General features: G+C 48.4%; 1 protein-coding gene across 6 annotated transcripts in view; it reads right to left on the bottom strand.

Annotated features, from left to right (window-relative positions):
- Positions 1 to 21,347, bottom strand: part of arhgef40 (Rho guanine nucleotide exchange factor (GEF) 40) — a 40,861-nt gene that overhangs the window by 17,138 nt on the left and 2,376 nt on the right. For all 6 annotated transcript variants that reach the window (XR_010331061.1, XR_010331062.1, XM_064342167.1 and 3 more), the window contains exons 2-16: positions 14,061 to 14,150; positions 13,327 to 13,434; positions 10,203 to 10,488; positions 8,665 to 9,799; positions 7,674 to 7,906; positions 7,266 to 7,460; positions 6,332 to 6,446; positions 5,212 to 5,305; positions 4,787 to 4,873; positions 4,527 to 4,643; positions 2,441 to 2,539; positions 1,148 to 1,299; positions 684 to 822; positions 482 to 601; positions 1 to 163 (exon numbers count right to left, since the gene is read on the bottom strand). The exon at positions 1 to 163 is cut by the window's left edge and continues 44 nt beyond it. Coding sequence is in view for 4 of the 6 variants with exons in the window: in XM_064342167.1 (XP_064198237.1) it covers positions 1 to 163; positions 482 to 601; positions 684 to 822; positions 1,148 to 1,299; positions 2,441 to 2,539; positions 4,527 to 4,643; positions 4,787 to 4,873; positions 5,212 to 5,305; positions 6,332 to 6,446; positions 7,266 to 7,460; positions 7,674 to 7,906; positions 8,665 to 9,799; positions 10,203 to 10,488; positions 13,327 to 13,434; positions 14,061 to 14,150 (3,133 nt within the window). In the remaining 2 variants the exon portion in view is untranslated. The remainder of the gene's footprint in view (positions 164 to 481; positions 602 to 683; positions 823 to 1,147; positions 1,300 to 2,440; positions 2,540 to 4,526; positions 4,644 to 4,786; positions 4,874 to 5,211; positions 5,306 to 6,331; positions 6,447 to 7,265; positions 7,461 to 7,673; positions 7,907 to 8,664; positions 9,800 to 10,202; positions 10,489 to 13,326; positions 13,435 to 14,060; positions 14,151 to 21,347) is intronic.

The following is a 21,347-nucleotide window of genomic DNA, read 5'->3' as shown; positions in this document are numbered from 1 at the left end:
TCCAGCAATCTGACAGGCAGTGTGTCATGTTACGCAGTTTGTCTCTGACAGAGGGTAGTTTCTGTAGCACCGCCCCCAGCCCCTCCCAGCCCCGCCCCTCCCAGTCCTGCCCTGCCCAGTTCTCCACTTCCGCCAGAACAGTGTTTGTCTCTTTCTGCAGCTCCTGCAGACAAACACACAGGCACATTGAATATACACACTCACACACAAACACTGAGTACACACACTCACACACACACTCACTCACACACACACACACACACACTCACTCACACACACACACACACAGACACACTCTCACACAGTGAATACACAGTGAGTACACACACTCACACACACACACAATTATACACAGTGAATACACACACTCACTCAGACACACACACTCACACAAATGAATACAGACTCTCTCACACACACACACACACACACACACTGTGACTGCACACACACACTCACACACACTCTCTCTCTCTCTCACCATGGCCGTCTCTCGGAAGGCTCTGTACTTCTGCTGTTTGAGGGCTAAGCTGCTAAGGGACAGGGGCGGAACCCTAAACTCCTCCACCTGCTCCACCACCTGCTCCACCTCTCTGTCACACTGCAGAAGGAGGGAGGGAGGGGTTAGTTAGTTTACATGGCTTCCTTCAGCTCCACCCTTCTTCCTGTTTTCTCATACTCACCCTCTCCAGCTTTTCCTGCAGTTTGGCCAGCCTGCTCAGGGCATCCAGGCTCCGCCCCCTCTGGTTGGAGACACGGACCAATCGGTGTAGTGCGTCGTCCACGCTGTTGTACAGGTCAGAAGTCCGGGCAAGTGCTGCCCTGGTACACACACAAACACACAGACGCACACACATGCATGCACACACACGCATCCACACACGCACATATGCACACGCATGTACACACATGCACACATGCATGCACGCACACACACGCACACAGACGTACACGCACACACACACACACACACACACATGCACACGCACAAACACAGTCATGCACAGTAATACATGTCTCTTCGGGAGAAATGCTCAGTGACTCGTTTGATGTGACAGGATGAGAAGCTAAGTTTCAGGATAGGTGCTCCAGGCCTGGGGTACAGCTGCAGCCTAAGCAATGATATCATATTACCACCTCTGCATACCTGCAGTCAGGTGACGTCTGTGCCAGTCCTGCCCTGCCATTGGTCAGGCTCGCCAGCCAAGTCCCACCCACTCTTTGCAGCTCAGTCAGTCTTTGGTCAGACAGGACGCCTGTCATCAGCTCTCTGTGTTTGTTCACACTGAGCAGCACTGTCTGCAACAGAGACCAACACACTGCGTTACACAAAGACCGACACACTGCGTTACACAGAGACCAACACACTGCGTTACACAAAAACCAACTCACTGCGTTACACAAAAACCAACACACTGCGTTACACAGAGACCAACACACTGCATTACACAGAGACCAACACACTGCTTTACACAGAGACCAACACACTGCTTTACACAGAGACCAACACACTGCATTACAAAGAGACCAACACACTGCATTACACAAAAACCAACACAGTGCATTACAAAGAGACCAACACACTGCGTTACACAAAAACCAACACAGTGCATTAAATAGAAAGAGCTAACTGTGTGTGAAATGCAGTGTTGACTTGTGCACAGACACAGGCTTTAGCAGAGTAAGATTGTTTTTCAGTTCTCTTTGTTTTGGTCTTTCCAGCCACTGGCCTGCCCCCTGCAGAGCACTTTAACACTACAGATTTAACACTGTTACACCAACACCCACCCACCTGCATGTGTTAAATGTATAGTTCAGCTGTGTAGCAATTTCCAGCTCTCTGCCATCAATGGAAATGTAACAGAAATGACATCAGTGTGGCCACTGATTTCCCTCATTCAGGATGCCATTACAGCAGGCCACCAGCAGAGGGCCTATAGAATCAGTGATGGATCTACAGAAGCACTGAAAGGTAAACTAGGTAAACTGCTGTGTTTTTGGTCGGTACTGAACTGCCTTTTAGAAGACTCCCTTAATAAAGGCACTCACAATGCAAATAAAAGTGCAATGATCAGGGGTGGAAGTGCAGTAATTCCCCAAAAGGGGGGTTGTGGTATAAACCCAAGAGAGAAAAGAAGCAGAAGAAGTGCAGATACCATTGGAAACGTACAACTACCTCCAGAACATAACACTATAAACAAGACAGAGGAACTACCCTGCTGAACATTAAACTATAAACAAGACAGAGAAACTACCCTGCTGAACATTAAACTATAAACAAGACAGAAAAACAACCCTGTGGAACATTAAATACACAAGCAGAAACTACCCTGCTGAGCATTATATAAACAAGGTGTGTGTGTGTATGTGTGTGTGTGTAGGGGGTGTGTGTGCACGTGTATGTATAGTGTGTGTATGTCAGTATTTTGGATAGTGCTACCTTTGTGCTGTGTGGAAGGGGCTCTGTGTTCAGGGACTGCATCGCCTCCTCCAGCAGAGAGAGGGCGCTCTCACAGTGCTCAGTCAGTCGCTCCAGGCTCTGGAAAGGAAAGATGAAGGGAAGTGGGTTTGAGAGTGTCCATCTTTGAAATACAGGTGAGGGAGGGGAATAGAGTAATGATCAGATGTATTTGACTGATAGAACAGTGATGAATCCTATGTTATGATGTATGAAATCATAATGTGCGTATGTGAATGGTTTCGTCTCTGTTCAGTCTGAGGTTTTTATCTCTGAAACGCCACTGTACTGTGCTCTGGGTGACAGTGATTACTTAGTAAATAAAACTACTGCTGTCTGCTTTATGGCCAGTCTGTATTTCACTGTATTTCACCATAAACATGGTGGGGTGCTCAGTCTGTATCTGGCTCAGTGTTAAGGTGTGGTGGGGTGCTCAGTCTGTATCTGGCTCAGTGTTAAGGTGTGGTGGGGTGCTCAGTCTGTATTTGGCTCAGTGTTAAGGTGTGGTGGGGTACTCAGTCTGTATCTGGCTCAGTGTTAAGGTGTGGTGGGGTGCTCAGTCTGTATCTGGCTCAGTGTTAAGGTGTGCTGGGGTGCTCAGTCTGTATCTGGCTCAGTGTTAAGGTGTGGTGGGGTGCTCAGTCTGTATTTGGCTCAGTGTTAAGGTGTGGTGGGGTGCTCAGTCTGTATTTGGCTCAGTGTTAAGGTGTGCTGGGGTGCTCAGTCTGTATTTGGCTGCAGTGTTAGTGTGGCTGGCCAGTCTGTATCTGGCTCAGTGTTAAGTGTCATGGTGCTGGCAGTCTGTATCTGGTCAGTGTTAAGTGGTGGGGTGCTCAGTCTGTATTTGGCTTAGTGTTAAGGTGTGGTGGGGTGCTCAGTCTGTATCTGGCTCAGTGTTAAGGTGTGCTGGGGTGCTCAGTCTGTATCTGGCTCAGTGTTAAGGTGTGGTGGGGTACTCAGTCTGTATTTGGCTCAGTGTTAAGGTGTGGTGGGGTGCTCAGTCTGTATCTGGCTCAGTGTTAAGTGTGGTGGGTGCTCAGTCTGTATTTGGCTCAGTGTTAAGGTGTGGTGGGGTGCTCAGTCTGTATTTGGCTCAGTGTTAAGGTGTGGTGGGGTGCTCAGTCTGTATCTGGCTCAGTGTTAAGGTGTGGTAGGGTGCTCAGTCTGTATTTGGCTCAGTGTTAAGGTGTGGTGGGGTGCTCAGTCTGTATCTGGCTCAGTGTTAAGGTGTGGTGGGGTACTCAGTCTGTATCTGGCTCAGTGTTAAGGTGTGGTGGGGTACTCAGTCTGTATCTGGCTCAGTGTTAAGGTGTGGTGGGGTACTCAGTCTGTATCTGGCTCAGTGTTAAGGTGTGCTGGGGTGCTCAGTCTGTATCTGGCTCAGTGTTAAGGTGTGGTGGGGTACTCAGTCTTTATCTGGCTCAGTGTTAAGGTGTGGTGGGGTGCTCAGTCTGTATCTGGCTCAGTGTTAAGGTGTGCTGGGGTGCTCAGTCTGTATCTGGATCAGTGTTATGGTGTGGTGGGGTACTCAGTCTGTATCTGGCTCAGTGTTAAGGTGTGCTGGGGTGCTCAGTCTGTATCTGGCTCAGTGTTAAGGTGTGGTGGGGTGCTCAGTCTGTATCTGGCTCAGTGCTAAGGTGTGGGGGGTGCTCAGTCTGTATTTGGCTCAGTGTTAAGGTGTGTGGGGTGCTCAGTCTGTATCTGGCTCAGTGTTAAGGTGTGGTGGGGTCTCAGTCTGTATCTGGCTCAGTGTTAAGGTGTGTGGGGTGCTCAGTCTGTATCTGGCTCAGTGTTAAGGTGTGGTGGGGTCTCAGTCTGTATCTGGCTCAGTGTTAAGGTGTGGTGGGGTGCTCAGTCTGTATCTGGCTCAGTGCTAAGGTGTGCTGGGGTGCTCAGTCTGTATCTGGCTCAGTGTTAAGGTGTGGTGGGGTACTCAGTCTGTATCTGGCTCAGTGTTAAGGTGTGCTGGGGTGCTCAGTCTGTATCTGGCTCAGTGTTAAGGTGTGGCATAGTGCTCAGTCTGTATCTGGCTCAGTGTTAAGGTGTGCTGGGGTGCTTTCCCTCTCACCAGCCGGTAGGAGAGCCATTGGGAGTGTGAATGCTGAAAGTCCCCATCCAGAGCTGAGGGCAGCTGCTGCCTGTCCACAAACTGCTGAAGGACCCCAGTACCACACACAGAATGTACCTGAGAGAGAAAGCAGGGGGGAGAGGGAGAGGATGGAGAGGAAGAGGAGATGGAGGTGTGATGGAAGTGCCGAGCAGGTTTACCTCAGGTACACTGAACAGCTGAGCAGCTCTGAGTGTAAACCGTGAGCAGGAGGTCCTCACCTCTACTCCAGCCATGTTGAGCGCTGTGGGGCTCTGCTGCTCCTCTATCAGAACCAGCACACAACCCAGAGCCCCAGGAGCCAGGTCCTACACACATGCACACACACATATACACACGCACACACGCACACACACATACACACACGTGCACGTACGCGCACACACACACAAGCACACACACACACGCACGCACATGTACACACACATGCACACACACACACACACACGTATGCACACACATGCACATGCACGCACACACACGCACGTGCAAACACACACACACATACGCGCACATGCATACACACAGTATTCAGTATTACAGTATTTTTGCAATTTACAGTACTTATGGTATTACCAGTATTACATTATGCCATTGCCAGTATTTATTGCCAGTATTTATAGTTTGCCATCCCTCCAGCCCTGACCTGGAAGAGCTTCAGAGCAGAGAGACACAGATCGGAGGGCGGGGAGAGCCTGCAGTCCAGAATTACCGTCACCCCTTTCTCCTTAGCAGAGGGGCTGAGAGGGAGGGACAGAGGAGGAGAGAGGGAATGGGACAGAGGCAGAAAGGGGGAATGGGACAGAGGAGGAGAGAGGGAACGGGACAGAGGCGGAAAGGCGGAATGGGACAGAGAAGGATAGAGGGAATGGGACAGAGGAATAGAGAGTGAGACAAAATGAGGTCGATAAAGAGAGTTAGCATCAGTGCTGGAATAGAGCAGTGCTGCCAGACCTGGGCCATGGCTGTTAACATGAATAATATCAGATTTGCTGTAATCAGCCAATCAGATCCGAGGAACTCTCCAGCAGTTACTGCACACATACCTGGGAGCCGATGCTGGGTATTACTGCCTCAGGGCATGCATTAAAGGAGAAAGTAACCAGGGTTTATTATTCCATAAAGAACAACAGTGCTACAGTGTTTCTGTGCTGCAACAGTAACATGTTACAGTGCTACAGTCTTTCACTCTGTGAGGTAACCTCTGCAGTGTAACTGCAGTGTGCTATAGTGTAGCATAATGGGTAAGGAACTGGTCTTGCAAACCAAAAGGCTGCAGGTTCAATTTCTGGGTAGGACACTGTCATTGTACCCTTCAGCATGGTTCCTGCATTGCTTCAGTATATATCAAGATGTATAAATGGATGCAATGTAAATGTGTAAGTTGCTCTGGATAAGAGTGTCTGTTAAATGCATGTATTGTTAATGCTACAGTCTCCCACTGCAGTGTAACAATAAATACTGTGTTACAGTCTTTCTCTGGTGTAACAAGCATATTGCAGTGAGTTGGTCTCTCTGTTGTGTAAGTGCAGTGTGTGTTAATCTTTCTGTGATGTAACTAAAATACATTCATCTCTGTGGTGCAGTAAGTGTGTTGTAATAGTGTGTGTTACAGGCTCTCTGGTGCAATAGCAGTGTGTGTTTTAACAGTGTTACAGACTTTCTGTTGTAATAGTAGTGTGCGTTACAGTGTTATAGTCTGTCTGTTGTAATAACAGCGTGTGTTACAGTGTAACAGCGTCTGTTGTAATAGTAGTGTGCATTACCGTGTAATGGCATGATAACAGGTCAACACACGGGCCACCTCCTTGTCCTGGAAACCATCAGGTGGGTTCTGTGTTTCTATGGTAACCACAGCACGCCCCATCCTGTCTACTGTGCCTGGGGGGGAAAGAGAGAGAGAGTGAGAGAGAGAGAAAGAGAAAAAGAGAGAAGGAGGGAAGGAGAGTGAGCAGGAGAGTGAATAAGACTTTCCCCAAAGATCTGTCTATCTCACATACAAACACAGCATAATGACCACAACACAACCGCTACATGACCACAACACAACCAGTACATGACCACAACACAACCAGTACATGACCACAGCATGACCACAACACAACCACTACATGACCACAACACAACCAGTACATGACCACAGCATGACCACAACACAACCAGTACATGACCACTGCATGACCACAACACAACCAGTACATGACCACTGCATGACCACAGCATGATCACAGAGAAGCCAGACATGTTATGTGTACAGCCACCAGTTTGCCTCCGCTTGTTTTAACAGCCTTTGTGTCAAGCCAGGTGTCAAACAATTATCCTGATTGCACCAACCCAATCTTCTACACCGATAAAGTAATTACCACAGATTAAGCACAAACCATGATTGACAGGAATGTTCACAAGCCACAGTTGTGTGTTAAATCCAATCAGATTATTTCAGACAATATTTTTAAATGTTAGACAGACAATGTTTTTTTTCTCTGAAGCCAATGTCAATTATTGAAAATGACAGCAGTTATTTAACTATTGACTTTCACAGAGATCCCCCTGGAGGATAACAGTCAGACACGCTATTGGCCCAAGATGACAGAACCTAGAACAGTCAGACACGCTATTGGCCCAAGATGACAGAACCTGGATGTGAAAAGGTGCTCTAATCATGGCGTTTTTCTCCCCTCAGTGGCGCTTCCCCCTCACCTGTCAGAATCAGCCATCCTGATTGGAGGACTTCAGGGTCCAGTTCCCGAAGGAGAGGAGGAGTCTTACAAGAAAAGCCATCTGATTGGTCAGGAGAATTAACTGATGAGACATCCTCTGAACAGCAGTCAGGAAACACAGTGTTTGATTGGCTGTTGGCATCTAGAAGGATTTCTGATTGGACCTTTAGGTTTTCTGAGTAAGAAGGACAAATGGTTATTTCATTCGGGGTTTCTGAATACACACAAAAACATTAAAAGAGATTCTGTAATGAGCTATATAGTGACAGTATATATATGAATGATAGTTTTATAATGACATTCACTGAGGATGACAGTCCCATAGTGAGACTGCAGAGTTCTGTAATGATATGCATTACATTAACATTGCGGGGAGCCAGACACAAACCTCCCGCTTGCTTCTGTGACCCCGCCCCCTCTGTTTCCTCATTGGCTGGTGCGAACTCTTCCCTCCCCGCTGCTGACTGGGCCTGCTTTGATTGACTGTTGGCACTGACTGTTATGTCAGGGCTGTTGTCCTTTTCAGCTTTTCCCTGAGGCTTGTGGGGGGTGTCTCTGCCCCCCTGACCACGCCCACTGGATTTGGCCTTCCCTCTCCCCCCTTTCCCCTTCCTCTTCCTCCTAACAGAAAGGGTTTGGGTTTTAGGGTAATGGTAATGGATTAGGGTTACTCACCATTCAGGGTTACTCGATACATTTGCCAGAATCCCTCAATAAAGACAAAAGCAGATGGACTCTCTGCCTGCAGGTGTATTCTATCTGTGTGAGACTGCAGGTAGTGTGTACCTGTGTGGGACTGCAGGTAGTGTGTACCTGTGTGAGACTGCAGGTAGTGTGTACCTGTGTGGGCCTGTAGGTAGTGTGTACCTGTGTGGGACTGCAGGCAGTGTGTACCTGTGTGGGACTACTGGTAGTGTGTACCCATGTGAGACTGCAGGTAGTGCGTACCTGTGTGAAACTGCAGGTAGTGTGTCCTGTGTGGGACTACTGGTAGTGTGTACCTGTGTGAAACTGCAGGTAGTGTGTACCTGTGAGAAACTGCAGGTAGTGTGTACCTGTGTGGGACTGCAGGTAGTGTGTACCTGTGTGAAACTGCAGGTAGTGTGTCCCTATGTCAGAATGCAGGTAGTGTGTACCTGTGTGGGACTACTGGTAGTGTGTACCTGTGTGAAACTGCAGGTAGTGTGTACCTGTGTGAAACTGCAGGTAGTGTGTACCTGTGTGAGACTGCAGGTAGTGTGTACCTGTGTGGGATTGCAGGTAGTGTGTACCTGTGAGAAACTGCAGGTCGTGTGTATCTGTGTCTGACTGCAGGTAGTGTGTACCTGTGTGAGACTGCAGGTAGTGTGTACCTGTGTGGGAATACAGGTAGTGTGTACCTGGGAGCTCTAAATCCTGCTGTCTTCACTTCCTTGCCTCTAAGACACAGTCTATCCTCCAGCATCCCACCATGCCCCAGTTCTGTGGTGGGGGCAGGGTTTGGGTCAGAGTTAAGGTTACCCTCAGTAGTCTTGTCCTGGACTGAGGTTCTGTCTGCTGGAGATCTGTCCATCTGGGCTGATGATGTTTCTTCAGACAGCCTTTGAGTTCGACAACTGCCATCCAGTGGCCTTTCAGTATTCTCAGTGCCTCTGGCAGCTCCATCCAATGGCCTTTCAGTATTCTCAGTGCCTCTGGCAGCTCCATCCAATGGTCTTTCAGTATTCTCAGTGCCTCTGGCAGCTCCATCCAATGGTCTTTCAGTATTCTCAGTGCCTCTGGCAGCTCCAGCCGAAGATGGATCATCATCCACCGCTCCTCCGGCCCCGCCCACCAACAACCGCTCTGTTTGGTCCAGAGGAAATCCTGAGCGTGACAGCGTGTCCTCATCTGATTGGCCCTCCCCTTCCAAGTGCTGATCTGCTACCTGATTGGCTCCCTCCCGCTCTCTGCCGACTCCCGGCCTCCTCTCCTGGACAGGCCCCTCCGCTCCCTCTCTCTCCAGGTCGATGACTCGGGGTACAGGGCGGGACAGGAGGCCCTGGGCCCCCGTGGGGGTGTGGGGGCTGTCTCTGCGCGTGGCCACGCCCCTCCGGCCCCCCAGGGGGTCGTGTTTTCCGTGAGCCCAAGCCTTCCCGCGCCGCAGCCTCAGGCCCCGCCCCCTGCGACAGAGCGGCAGCGTCTTGGTCTTGCAGATCCCATGCATCTCCAGGTACCTCTGCCTGGACTCCGTCCCCCCATCAGCCCCGCCCTCTGACCCGGCCTCTGCCCCGCCCTCAGGCCCATCACGAGGCTCCAGCAGCTGCACATACTCGCCAGCTGGCTCCTCCCCCAGGGTCCCATGTTTCCTGAGGAGGGGCGGGGTCTCTGCATCAGGGGCAGAGTCTTCATCCTCATCCCAGGACCAGGAGTCTGTCTCGCAAGGGGAGCTGGGGGAAGGGCTGGACACAAACTTAGGATAGACCACCTCCTCCCATGGCAACCTGACCATGCCCTCACCTGTGCTCACCAGACATGTGTCCAACCCACCTCCTCCTGCAGAGAGAGAGAGGGAGGGAGAGAGAATGAGAGAGAGAGCGAGAAAGAGAGAGAGAGAGAGAGTGTGTAACAGGAAGAAAGAGAGAGTGAGACAGGGAGAGAGAGAGAAAGGGGAAGAGAAACAGTTTAAAGATGTGTGTAAAGGACCTACCTTACACAGGGCTCAAGGTGTTTCAGTGATAGTTATTTTGTTTACTGAGCCATTATTAAATCAGTAAAACCCTAGTGAGATTGAAATCTCTTTTGCAAGGGGGACCTAACAAAGAGGAAAAGATGACCAAGAGTCCCCGCCCATCCTCACGCCCCACTTCCCTCCCCCGCCACTCCCCCCTGACTCCTGCACTACCCACCCGACTCCCTCGCTCCCCAACCCCCCCACCCTCCTCCGCCCACTGCTCACCCTCTCTCTGGAATCCTCGCTCCTTATTGATGCAGTGAAGCCACTCTGGGGTGAACACCAGAGCGTGCTGTGACTCCGGCACCAGCACCTCCTGCACATTGCGGCCCCCGGGGGCCAGGCACTTCAGGGCCAGGCGAGGGCAGCGTGTGGAGAAGGGCACCACCTGCAGGTAGAAGTCAGTACTGCGCAAGAGCCGCCAGTCCAGTGTGGACAGTTGTACCACCACCCTGTCTCCAAGACACAGCGGCCAGCCAGCATGTAGGAACAGACAGCCCAGGTACTGTGACTGCAAGGGAGAGAGAGAAGGTAACCATAAAGAGGAGAGAGTAACCACAGAGAGGAGAGAGTAACCATAGAGAGGAGAGGGTACCCATAGCAAGGAGAGAGTAACCATAGAGAGGAGAGAGTAACCATAAAGAGGAGAGAGTAACCATAGAGAGGAGAGGGTAACCATAGCAAGGAGAGAGTAACCATAGAGAGGAGAGAGTAACCATAAAGAGGAGAGAGTAACCATAGAGAGGAGAGGGTAACCATAGCAAGGAGAGAGTAACCATAGAGAGGAGAGAGTAACCATAAAGAGGAGAGAGTAACCATAGAGAGGAGAGGGTAACCATAGCAAGGAGAGAGTAACCATAGAGAGGAGAGAATAACCATAGAGAGGAGAGAGTAACCATAGAGAGGAGAGGGTAACCATTGAGAGGAGAGGGTAACCAAAGAGAGGAAAGCGTAACCATAGAGAGGAGTGGGTACCCATAAAATGGGGAGGGTAGCCGAAGAGAGGACAGAATAACTGTAGACAGGAGAGGGCAACCATAGAGAGAAGGTAACCATAGAGAGAAGGTAACCATATAGAGAAAAGAGCGTAACCATAGAGAGGAGAGAGTAACCATAGAGAGGAATAGGTAACCACAAAATGACTGACTCCTCTGGATGAGTGTATTTCCTGCTCCATACCAGCAGAGGCAGCAGTGTGCCTATTATATTTACTCACAGGAACATAATGGCTCACCTGACCTGACGTGACCTAAACCCAGAGCACTGAGGCTAAAATACGCTAGAACCCCATACCTGAGACAGATTCTAAAATAGCCCCAACCGAGACAGATTCTAAAATAGTCCCAACCCAAACCCGACTCAAATCTAATCTAGAACTTTCTACTCTTGGCTCACAGACATATAGAGCGACTAGGCTCCATCTCCAATAATTCATGAAGTGTTCCCTCCCAGTTACATTCATTCTTCTCCTGAACAGCAAACGTTTTTTATTAAATGTCACATTGAAGGTTTTGATTTATATTTATCACACGATAAAAAGTCAGCTTGGTCAGCCTGGCTCCACCCCCCACCACCTCTCCGAGTGTATAACCCCTCCCCCTGTGTGTAACTCCTCCCTCTCTGTGCACCTCCTCCCCCTGTGTGTACCTCCTCCCCCTGTGTCTAACTCCTCCCTTTGAGTTTTACCTCCTTCCCCTGTGTGTAACTCCTCCCTCTGTGTCTAACTCCTCCCTTTGAGTTTTACCCCTCCCCCTATGTGCAACTCCTCCCTCTGTGTGTAATTCCTCCCCCTGTGTGCAACTCCTCCCATTGAGTTTTACCCCTCCCCCTGTGTGTAACTCCTCCCCCTGTGTGCAACTCCTCCCATTGAGTTTTACCCCTCCCCCTGTGTGCAACTCCTCCCCCTGTTTGCAACTCCTCCCATTGAGTTTACCCTCCCCTGTGTGCAACTCCTCCATTGAGTTTTACCCCTCCCCCTGTGTGTAACTCCTCCCCCTGTGTGCAACTCCTCCCATTGAGTTTTACCCCTCCCCCTGTGTGTAACTCCTCCCCTGTGTGCAACTCCTCCCATTGAGTTTTACCCCTCCCCCTATGTGCAACTCCTCCCTCTGTGTGTAATTCCTCCCCCTGTGTGCAACTCCTCCCATTGAGTTTTACCCCTCCCCCTGTGTGTAACTCCTCCCCTGTGTGCAACTCCTCCCATTGAGTTTTACCCCTCCCCCTGTGTGTAACTCCTCCCCCTGTGTGCAACTCCTACCATTGAGTTTTACCCCTCCCCTATGTGCAACTCCCCTCTGTGTGTAATTCCTCCCCTGTGTGCAACCTCCCATTGAGTTTTACCCCTCCCCTGTGTGTAACTCCTCCCCTGTGTGCAACTCCTCCCATTGAGTTTTACCCCTCCCCCTGTGTGTAACTCCTCCCCTGTGTGCAACTCCTCCCATTGAGTTTTACCCCTCCCCCTGTGTGTAACTCCTCTCCCTGTGTGAAACCCCTCCCCTGTGTTTAAAATGATGTAGTGACTCATTTCCTGTGCTATGACCTGAGTTTTCCCTTGATAGGAGTTTTAAATAAACACAGATTTTTTCTCTCTTTCTCACAGTCTCGCTCCCTCTCTCTCTGACATACTCTAGTTCTCTCCGTTTCTTCCTCCCACATGCCCTTGCTGCCTCTGTCTTTCTCACATATGTTCACTCTCCTCTCTCTTTCTCGCACATGCTCAGTCTCTCTCCTCTGCACATACACTGTCTTGTTCTCCCTGTAACCATCCCCCATCTCTAAATCAAAGTTCTAATAATTTGACTGACCACTCCTCTTCCTCAGCCTCTGCCCCTCCTTCCCTAACTCCCTCTTTACCATTCTCTCCCTCTCTCTCTCCCTCCCTCCCTTACCCCCTCTTTCCCCTTCTTTCACCCACTCTCCCTCTCTACCTCCTACCTCTCTCCCTCTCTACCCCCCTCCCTCTCTCTTCCTCCCTCACTTTCTGTCCCCTTCTCTCCCCCTCTCCCTTCTCTCCCCCTCTCCCCTCTCTCTTTCTCTCCCCTCTCTGTCCCTCCCTCTCTCCACAGTCTCCCAGGCTGTAGAGTCACATATGGAACAGATTATCAGAATGACTCAGTCTCTCTCTCCTGTCCCAGACAGTTTCACACAGCAACCATCAAAACAGCCCAAACTAACAGTGCCTGAGAGAGAATGTGTGTGTGTGAGTATATGTGTGTGTGAGTGTGAGTGTGTGTATGTGTGTGTGTGTGTGTGTGTGTGTGTGTGTCTGTGTGTCTGTGAGTGTGTGTGTGTGTGTGTGAGTGTGTGAGTGAGTGTGTGTGTGTATGTGTGTGTGTAAGAGTGCACTCACACATGCATGTTGCTGTAGTCTCTGCAGTAGGTGTTTAGCTGGGATGAAGTAGTCCAGGAGGTATCTCAGACTGTCATGCTGATAGGTCGACTCCAGCACAGAGAAAACCTATATCCAGGGAAAGTACATATTATTATTATTATTATTATTGTTATTATTATTCCTCAATGTGAACACTGCTGGACCTTCACTTTAAAATACTTAATGACTTTTCCTCCAAAAAACTAGAGTTTCCCAGACAGCTGCCCTGGGAGCTTCAGACAGTTACCTCACTGAGCCAGGCCTAGGAGTCAGGCTGAGCATGACTGTGTGTTTAAGCCAGGCCTATGAATCAGGCTGAGCATGACTGTGTGTTTAAACCAGGCCTATGAATAAGGCTGACCATGACTGTGAGTTTAAGCCAGGCCTATGAGTCAGGCTGACCATGACTGTGTGTTTAAACCAGGCCTATGAATAAGGCTGACCATGACTGTGAGTTTAAGCCAGGCCTATGAGTCAGGCTGAGCATGACTGTGTGTTTAAGCCAGGCCTATGAGTCAGGCTGAGCATGACTGTGTGTTTAAACCAGGCCTATGAGTCAGGCTGAGCATGACTGTGTGTTTAAGCCTGGCCTAGGAGTCAGGCTGAGCATGACTGCATGTTGCTCCTGTTTCAGAATCGAATGAAAGGAAAATAAGCAATTCTCCATGCTCAGTCCTCCAATATCCCAGCATGCTCTCTGACTGGAGATTTACCTGGGAGAGAAGTGGAGGGGCCGTACTCTCGAATGGGGGGTACAAAGACGAGAGTGCCCCCTGCACACAGTCTTCTACAGCCTCCGAGCCCTGAGAGAGGGAGAGAGAGAGTATGTGTGTGTGTGAGATAGAGAGAGAGTGTGTGTGTGTGTGTGTGTGTGTGCAAGAGAAAGATTGTGTGTGTTTGAGAGAGAGAGATTGCGTGTGTATGTGTGTGTGTGAGAGAGAGAGAGAGAGAGAGAGCGAGAGAGATATTAATAAACTAATTTAATTTTTATCGGTATTTCCCTGGCAGTATTAGAAACGTGTATTATTCTGCCAGTAAAGCATATTGTACTGAATGTAGTATTTTGGAGGTATGGGGGTAAATTGTGATTTGGTATTTTGGAGGGATGGGGGTAAACTGTGTGATTTTGTATTTTGGAAAGGTGGGGGTAAACTGCGTGATTTAGTATTTTGGAGGGATGGGGGTAAACTGTGTGATTTAATATTTTGAAGGGATGGGGGTAAACTGTGTGATTTAATATTTTGAAGGGATGGGGGTAAACTGTGATTTAGTATTTTGAAGGGATGGGGGTAAACCGTGTGATTTAGGACAGGTGGCAGCTTCCACCTATTCCATGCAGAACTGTTAAGCTCCTTTTCCACCGCAGGGCCAAACAGTTCTGAGCACGGAGAGGAACGGTTCCAATGCTGTTTCCACCTGGAATCGGTTTGGCACGGAACGATTACAAACCGTTCGGGTGGGCAGGCTTAATGACGTAGGTATTCACTGATTGGTTTCACATTACGTCAGTTTTGTGACTCCGCATACGGTCTCTTCACCTCCTCTTCCGTAAGCTAGGTCGGTAGAGAAGCTAATATAAATGCCACTCAAAAATCGTATACTGTCATAGCAACAAGATAAAACCGACAATAGCCCTAAGATATGCCAATAAACATCAGTGAAAACACTGCTCACTGAATAACGAAATAAACGAGACAAAGGTTTAAAAAATGATACCATGTCATTCTACAGTCAATATCTGGGACAAAATATTGAATAAATACATAACCTTACTATTTGTTTTACGCGTAGAGATGTCCCTTTTGAGACTGAGTGGTCATATATTGTCTTGGACAATCGGTTTGTGAAATATACACATATTTGTGATGCCTGGGTACCTTCCAAAATAGCTGTGCGTAATACCACAGGTGTTGCTTACGGCGTTGTCACCCTTTTTAGTACAGTCTAGCTTGATTGACAATTCTTTTATTCAGTAGGTGAGAGTATAAGCTTTCTAACGATGTATAACATGTCTAATTTTGCTTTTGGAATAGCACTTTATAGGTCAGCGTAACCGAAAATGTTCTTATCATCGCATTCACTTACGCATTCACTTCGTGGCAGCAGTAAAAGACGCTGCACCTAACAAAACGTTTTTAACGATTTTTCGTAATTTCTTGGAAAATATTATTATTATTGGGGACTTCTGGGCATAGCTAAGCCATATATTTGCTGATAGACCTATCTGACATCGTTTTCTGGAGCAAAACAGAAGCGGATTGAACTGTATCGTTGATTTACTGTCTCTGTCTCCGTCTCCATCTACTAAACACGGATAAAATTTTATCATTGCTATGTAAGTATTACTGCTCAAAATATTTCGGTTATACACGTTAGTTAGTAGTGTAATAGTTTTTGTGATGCATGCACCAGTGATGGTCAGTGGAGGATACGCTATAAAGAAAAACCAAAAACAGACCAAAATACACGGAATCCTCGTCCATATCGTCAGCCAACGAAACATAACATAACAAAAACAAAACGGAATGAGGAGTGACGACAACAACTGGCGCATATTTATTACATACACAACGGGACGCCATCGCTGATCCAACTGCCTATTTGGGGAGAGCTGGCTATATATGATAGTATTGAGTAGCCTATTTTGTGGATTAATTGTATTGATACTCAAGGAAAATCAGGGGAAGATTTCGCCACTGCTTAGTGATTAAAACTGATTTTTTCTAAATCGCATTTATCATTTAATCTCCCTAACACAATGCGAAGAAGCTGTGTCCCTTTCCAGTTGCTTAGTCAGATCATTTGCATGGTTGTTAATCACTGAAAATGAATGAAAACAGTTTGAGATCGATGATTAGTTTAAAGGAAAGTTTTGCACCCCACCAATTTTCAGCTCATCAGTTGCCGCTGGCAGGAGGATGACCGATTATTTTCGTGGGTAAAAAAATTCTCAGCATCAATGACACTCAATAAACTTGAAATATTTTATGTAAAAGCTTGCATCAATAGTATACATTCTTTTTAAAACATTGTTTTCCTTAATTACAATTATGTGCACAATACATTAAAGATATGTACCCCTGCCTGGCAGTAAGTAAAGAGTGACAAGTAGCAGGAAATGGAGTCTGCTCCAGGCACTGTAACCCTAGGAACCATGCAGACCCAGGCCTGCCCATACCAATAAGAGGATGTGATCTGAAATAACCACATGGACCACTGCACCGCGTAGAAGTGAGATATGGGAACCACTGGGCCAAAAGAAACATGTCCCACATCTATCTATCTGTCTGTCTTTCTCACGCAAACACACACACACACACACACATACACACTTGCACATGCCCAAATTCACACATACACACATACACACCTGTACTCACACATACACGCACACATGCACTCACATATATACACACACTTAAGCACTGGAGCTATTTTAACACAGTGATATCAGTAAACCCAAGTAACGGATCCACTGCAACATTGACTCTAGTTATTCACTTTAATTTATTCTTTTCTCCATTTCATTCTCTCACTTTCACCCACTCCCTCTTTCCATGGCTCACTCAAGCTCTCCTATGCTTCTCCCTCTCTCTCCATCCCTCTCTTTCTGTCTCACTCCTGATCATCTGACAGTAATTAAGGGGAAACTGCTTTCACAAGAAACATATTGTGGCATTGTGTCAAGCACCAGATGGATGTAGAAAGATGGGAAAATTAAAAAGTAAGAGGAGAGGGAAATTCCAGCAGGGGGAAGAGAGAAGAGAGGGAGAAACAAAAACAAACTATGGAAAGAAGGCCTGAACTGCTTAGTGCCCTGTTAGGCAAAGGGTGCAGCTACATGTGTGTGCCTTCTGCTCCTCTATAGGTACACACATGCACACTACTGCCCCCTACAGGCAATAACATGCACACTACTGCCCCCTACAGGCATTAACATGCACGCTACTGCCCCCTACAGGTACACACATGCACACTACTGCCCCCTACAGGCAATAACATGCACACTACTGCCCCCTACAGGCAATAACATGTACACTACTGCCCCCTACAGACACACACATGCACACTACTGCCCCCTACAGGTACACACATGCACACTACTGCCCCCTACAGGCAATAACATGTACACTACTGCCCCCTACAGACACACACATGCACACTACTGCCCCCTACAGGTACACACATGCACACTACTGCCCCCTACAGGCACACACATGCACATTACTGCCCCTTACAGGCAATAACATGCACACTACTGCCCCCTACAGGCAATAACATGCACACTACTGCCCCCCTGCAGACACACACATGCACACTACTGCCCCCTACAGGCAATAACATGCACACTACTGCCCCCTACAGGCGCACACATGCACACTGCTGCCCCCTTTCAGACACACACATGCACACTACTGCCCCCTACAGGCAATAACATGCACGCTACTGCCCCCCTGCAAACACACACATGCACACTACTGCCCCCTTGCAGACACACACATGCACACTACTGCCCCCTACAGGCAATAACATGCACGCTACTGCCCCCTACAGATACACACATGCACACTACTGCCCCCTGCAGGTACACACATGCACACTACTGCCCCCCTGCAGACACACACATGCACACTACTGCCCCCTACAGGTACACACATGCACACTACTGCCCCCCTGCAAACACACACATGCACACTACTGCCCCCCTGCAGACACACACATGCACACTACTGCCCCCTACAGGTACACACATGCACACTACTGCCCCCTGCAGGTACACACATGCACACTACTGCCCCCTGCAGACACACACATGCACACTACTGCCTCCTACAGGTACACACATGCACACTACTGCCTCCTACAGGTACACACATGCACACTACTGCCCCCTGCAGGCACAAACATGCACACTACTGCCTCCTACAGGTACACACATGCACACTACTGCCCCCTGCAGACACACACATGCACACTACTGCCTCCTACAGGTACACACATGCACACTACTGCCCCCTACAGGTACACACATGCACACTACTTCCCCCTTTTTTACTGGGCTGTTGAACAAACATGATTTGCGATCCTTCTGAATGATAAAATTCTACTGTATTTCGGCCATTTTTTGAAAGTGAAATTTACATTCTATCATAAATATCTTCAAACATGATTGCAGAATACTTATTTCTCACCTGTCTGAATGCAAAAAGAGAATTTTTGCTTTTTCATTTTTAAAAACTAAGACAGAGACCTAGAAGAGACCTATGAAACGCTATTCCAAAAGCAAAATTAGACGTTATACATCGTTAGAAAGCTTATACTCTCACCTACTGAATAAATTAATTGTCAATCAAGCTAGACTGTACTAAAAAGGGCGACAACGCCGTAAACTAAGGTACCCGGGCATCACAAATGTGCGTATATTTCACAAATGGATTATCCAAGACAGTATATGACCACTCAGTCTCAAAAGGGACATCTCTACGCATAAAACTAATTGTAAGGTTATGTATTTATTCAATATTTAGTCCCAGATATTGATTGTAGAATGACATGGTATCATTTATAAAAACTTTGCCTTGTTCGCACATTTCCAGCAGAACATCACTGCGGGCTGCAGAGAGAAAGTGGAGAAAATCCCGATCCTCTGATGACCTGACCGCATACCATACCCTGCTGGCGACTTTTACATCTGCCCTCACGTCTGCAAAAGCCTCTTTTTTCCAATCCAAGATCAGCGCATGTGTCTCTAATCCACGTAAACTATTCTCCACCTTCTCTTCCCTCCTCATTCCTCCTCCACCCCCACCTCCCTCTTCCCTCTCCGCAGATGACTTTCTGGCCGCCTTTGAAGGAAAGGTGGCTACAATCCGGAACTCCTTCACCCATCCAGTGAGCCCCCCAACCCCCCAGGACAACCCCACAGCCACACTGACCTCCTTTGAAATGCTGGAGGACTCCGATGTATTACAACTCATCACCTCTCATCGCGGAACCACCTGTCCACTTGACCCCATCCCATCTAAAGTTCTCCAATCTATCTCCAGCGAGCTCCTTCCCTATCTGTCTTCCATTGTTAATTCCTCTCTCTCCTCTGGTCATGTTCCCTCTGTTTTTAAGACGGCTCGTGTTACCCCACTACTCAAAAAACCCACCTTAGATCCCTCCGATGTAACAAATTATCGACCCGTATCCCTTCTACCCTTTCTGTCCAAAACCCTCGAACGAGCAGTTCTTAAACAATTAACCTCTTTTCTCCATCAGAACAACCTGCTAGACCCTCACCAGTCTGGCTTCCGATCCGGGCACTCAACAGAGACTGCACTACTAGCTGTGATGGAGGCACTTGCCACTGCAAGAGCCTCACGCCTCTCCTCTGTCCTGATCCTTCTTGACCTGTCTGCAGCTTTTGACACGGTCAACCATAAAATACTCCTCTCCACCTTGGCTGGGTTGGGAATTGCCGGGACTGCCCTGTCTTGGTTCTCTTCCTATCTTGCAGATAGGACCTACCAGGTCACCTGGAAGGGGTCTGCCTCTGCCTCTCATCCACTTGTTACGGGAGTGCCGCAGGGATCTGTACTGGGTCCTCTGCTGTTCTCCTTATACACCAGATCTCTTGGTTCAGTCATTAATTCACATGGTTTTCCTATCATTGTTATGCAGATGACACACAACTCTTCTTTTCTTTCCCCCCTCGGCCACACAGATCAATGATAAGATCTCTTCCTGCCTGGCTGACATCTCCACTTGGATGGCCAGCCACCATCTGAAGCTCAACCTCAACAAAACTGAGCTGCTCTTCTTCCCGTACAAGACCTCCTTGCTTCGTGAACTCTCAATCACGGTTGATGGCACCACAGTGACTGCCTCTCACTCTGCAAAGAGCCTGGGGTGGTCCTGGATGACCAGCTGGACCTCAAGGAGCACATCAAGGCAACATCACGGTCCTGCAGATTCCTCCTATACAACATCAGGAGGATTCGACCATACCTGACGACGCACTCCACCCAGCTGCTCGTCCAGGCTACGGTGACCTCTCGCCTTGATTACTGCAACTCTCTCCTTGCAAACCTGCCAGCTTGTGCCATACAGCCACTACAGATGATTCAGAATGCTGCTGCCCGACTCATCTACAACCTCCCCAAATTCTCCCACGTCACTCCTCTGCTGCGATCACTTCACTGGCTACCGGTCGCTGCCAGGATCCGATTCAAAGCCCTGACCCTTGCCTACACTGCCGCCAACAGGACAGCCCCCTACTTGCAGGACATGACTCAATTCTATGTGCCTGCTCGACCACTCCGCTCTGCAGCAGCAGGGCGTCTTGCAACCCCTCCCACCCGCCCAAAGGGATCACAGAGCTTCTCCACCCTAGCTCCCCAGTGGTGGAACGAACTCCCCGTCCCTCTCCGAACCTCCCCCTCACTATCCATCTTTCGCCGTGGCCTGAAGACTCATCTCTTCAGACTATACCTAGAATAACCACCACCACGCTGTGTATATATATATATATTTTTTTTAAAAATAAAAAAAAAACCCTTTTTCCTGTCACTTGTTACATGTTGCCCCATCCCTGAACTTCTTGGTAAACTGTATTTGTCCTAATACTCTAGCTTATTCTTCTGCCTAGTTTGGCTTTGCAGATGTTAGACCAGGATAGTGTTCTTTGTTCTCGGCTAGAAATAGCTTTACAAAATAAGTAATTGTACCTTACTGAACCCGTGTTCAGCAGTTGTCTACGATCATGAAAATGCACTTTTTTGTACGTCGCTTTGGATAAAAGCGTCTGCTAAATGAATGTAATGTAATGTAATGTTGTTTATTTAATTTATTTCGTTACATATACAGCTGAAGTTCACCAAGGGGATGGAAAGCAACATGTTGGCATGTTTTCTGTTGGACCTGTAAGTAACCTCTAGCTATCCAGCTAGCTACGTTTGCTGTGCTCAAGGGTGTTTCTTGCCGTCAACGAAGGTGGGCAGGGTTGAGGACAGAGG

The sequence above is a fragment of the Anguilla rostrata genome, chromosome 7 (genome assembly GCF_018555375.3).
Source record: "Anguilla rostrata isolate EN2019 chromosome 7, ASM1855537v3, whole genome shotgun sequence".
Classification (NCBI taxonomy): Eukaryota; Metazoa; Chordata; class Actinopteri; order Anguilliformes; family Anguillidae; genus Anguilla; species Anguilla rostrata.
Note: the sequence above shows the minus strand (reverse complement) of the source record. Positions and strands in the feature narration are given on the sequence as shown.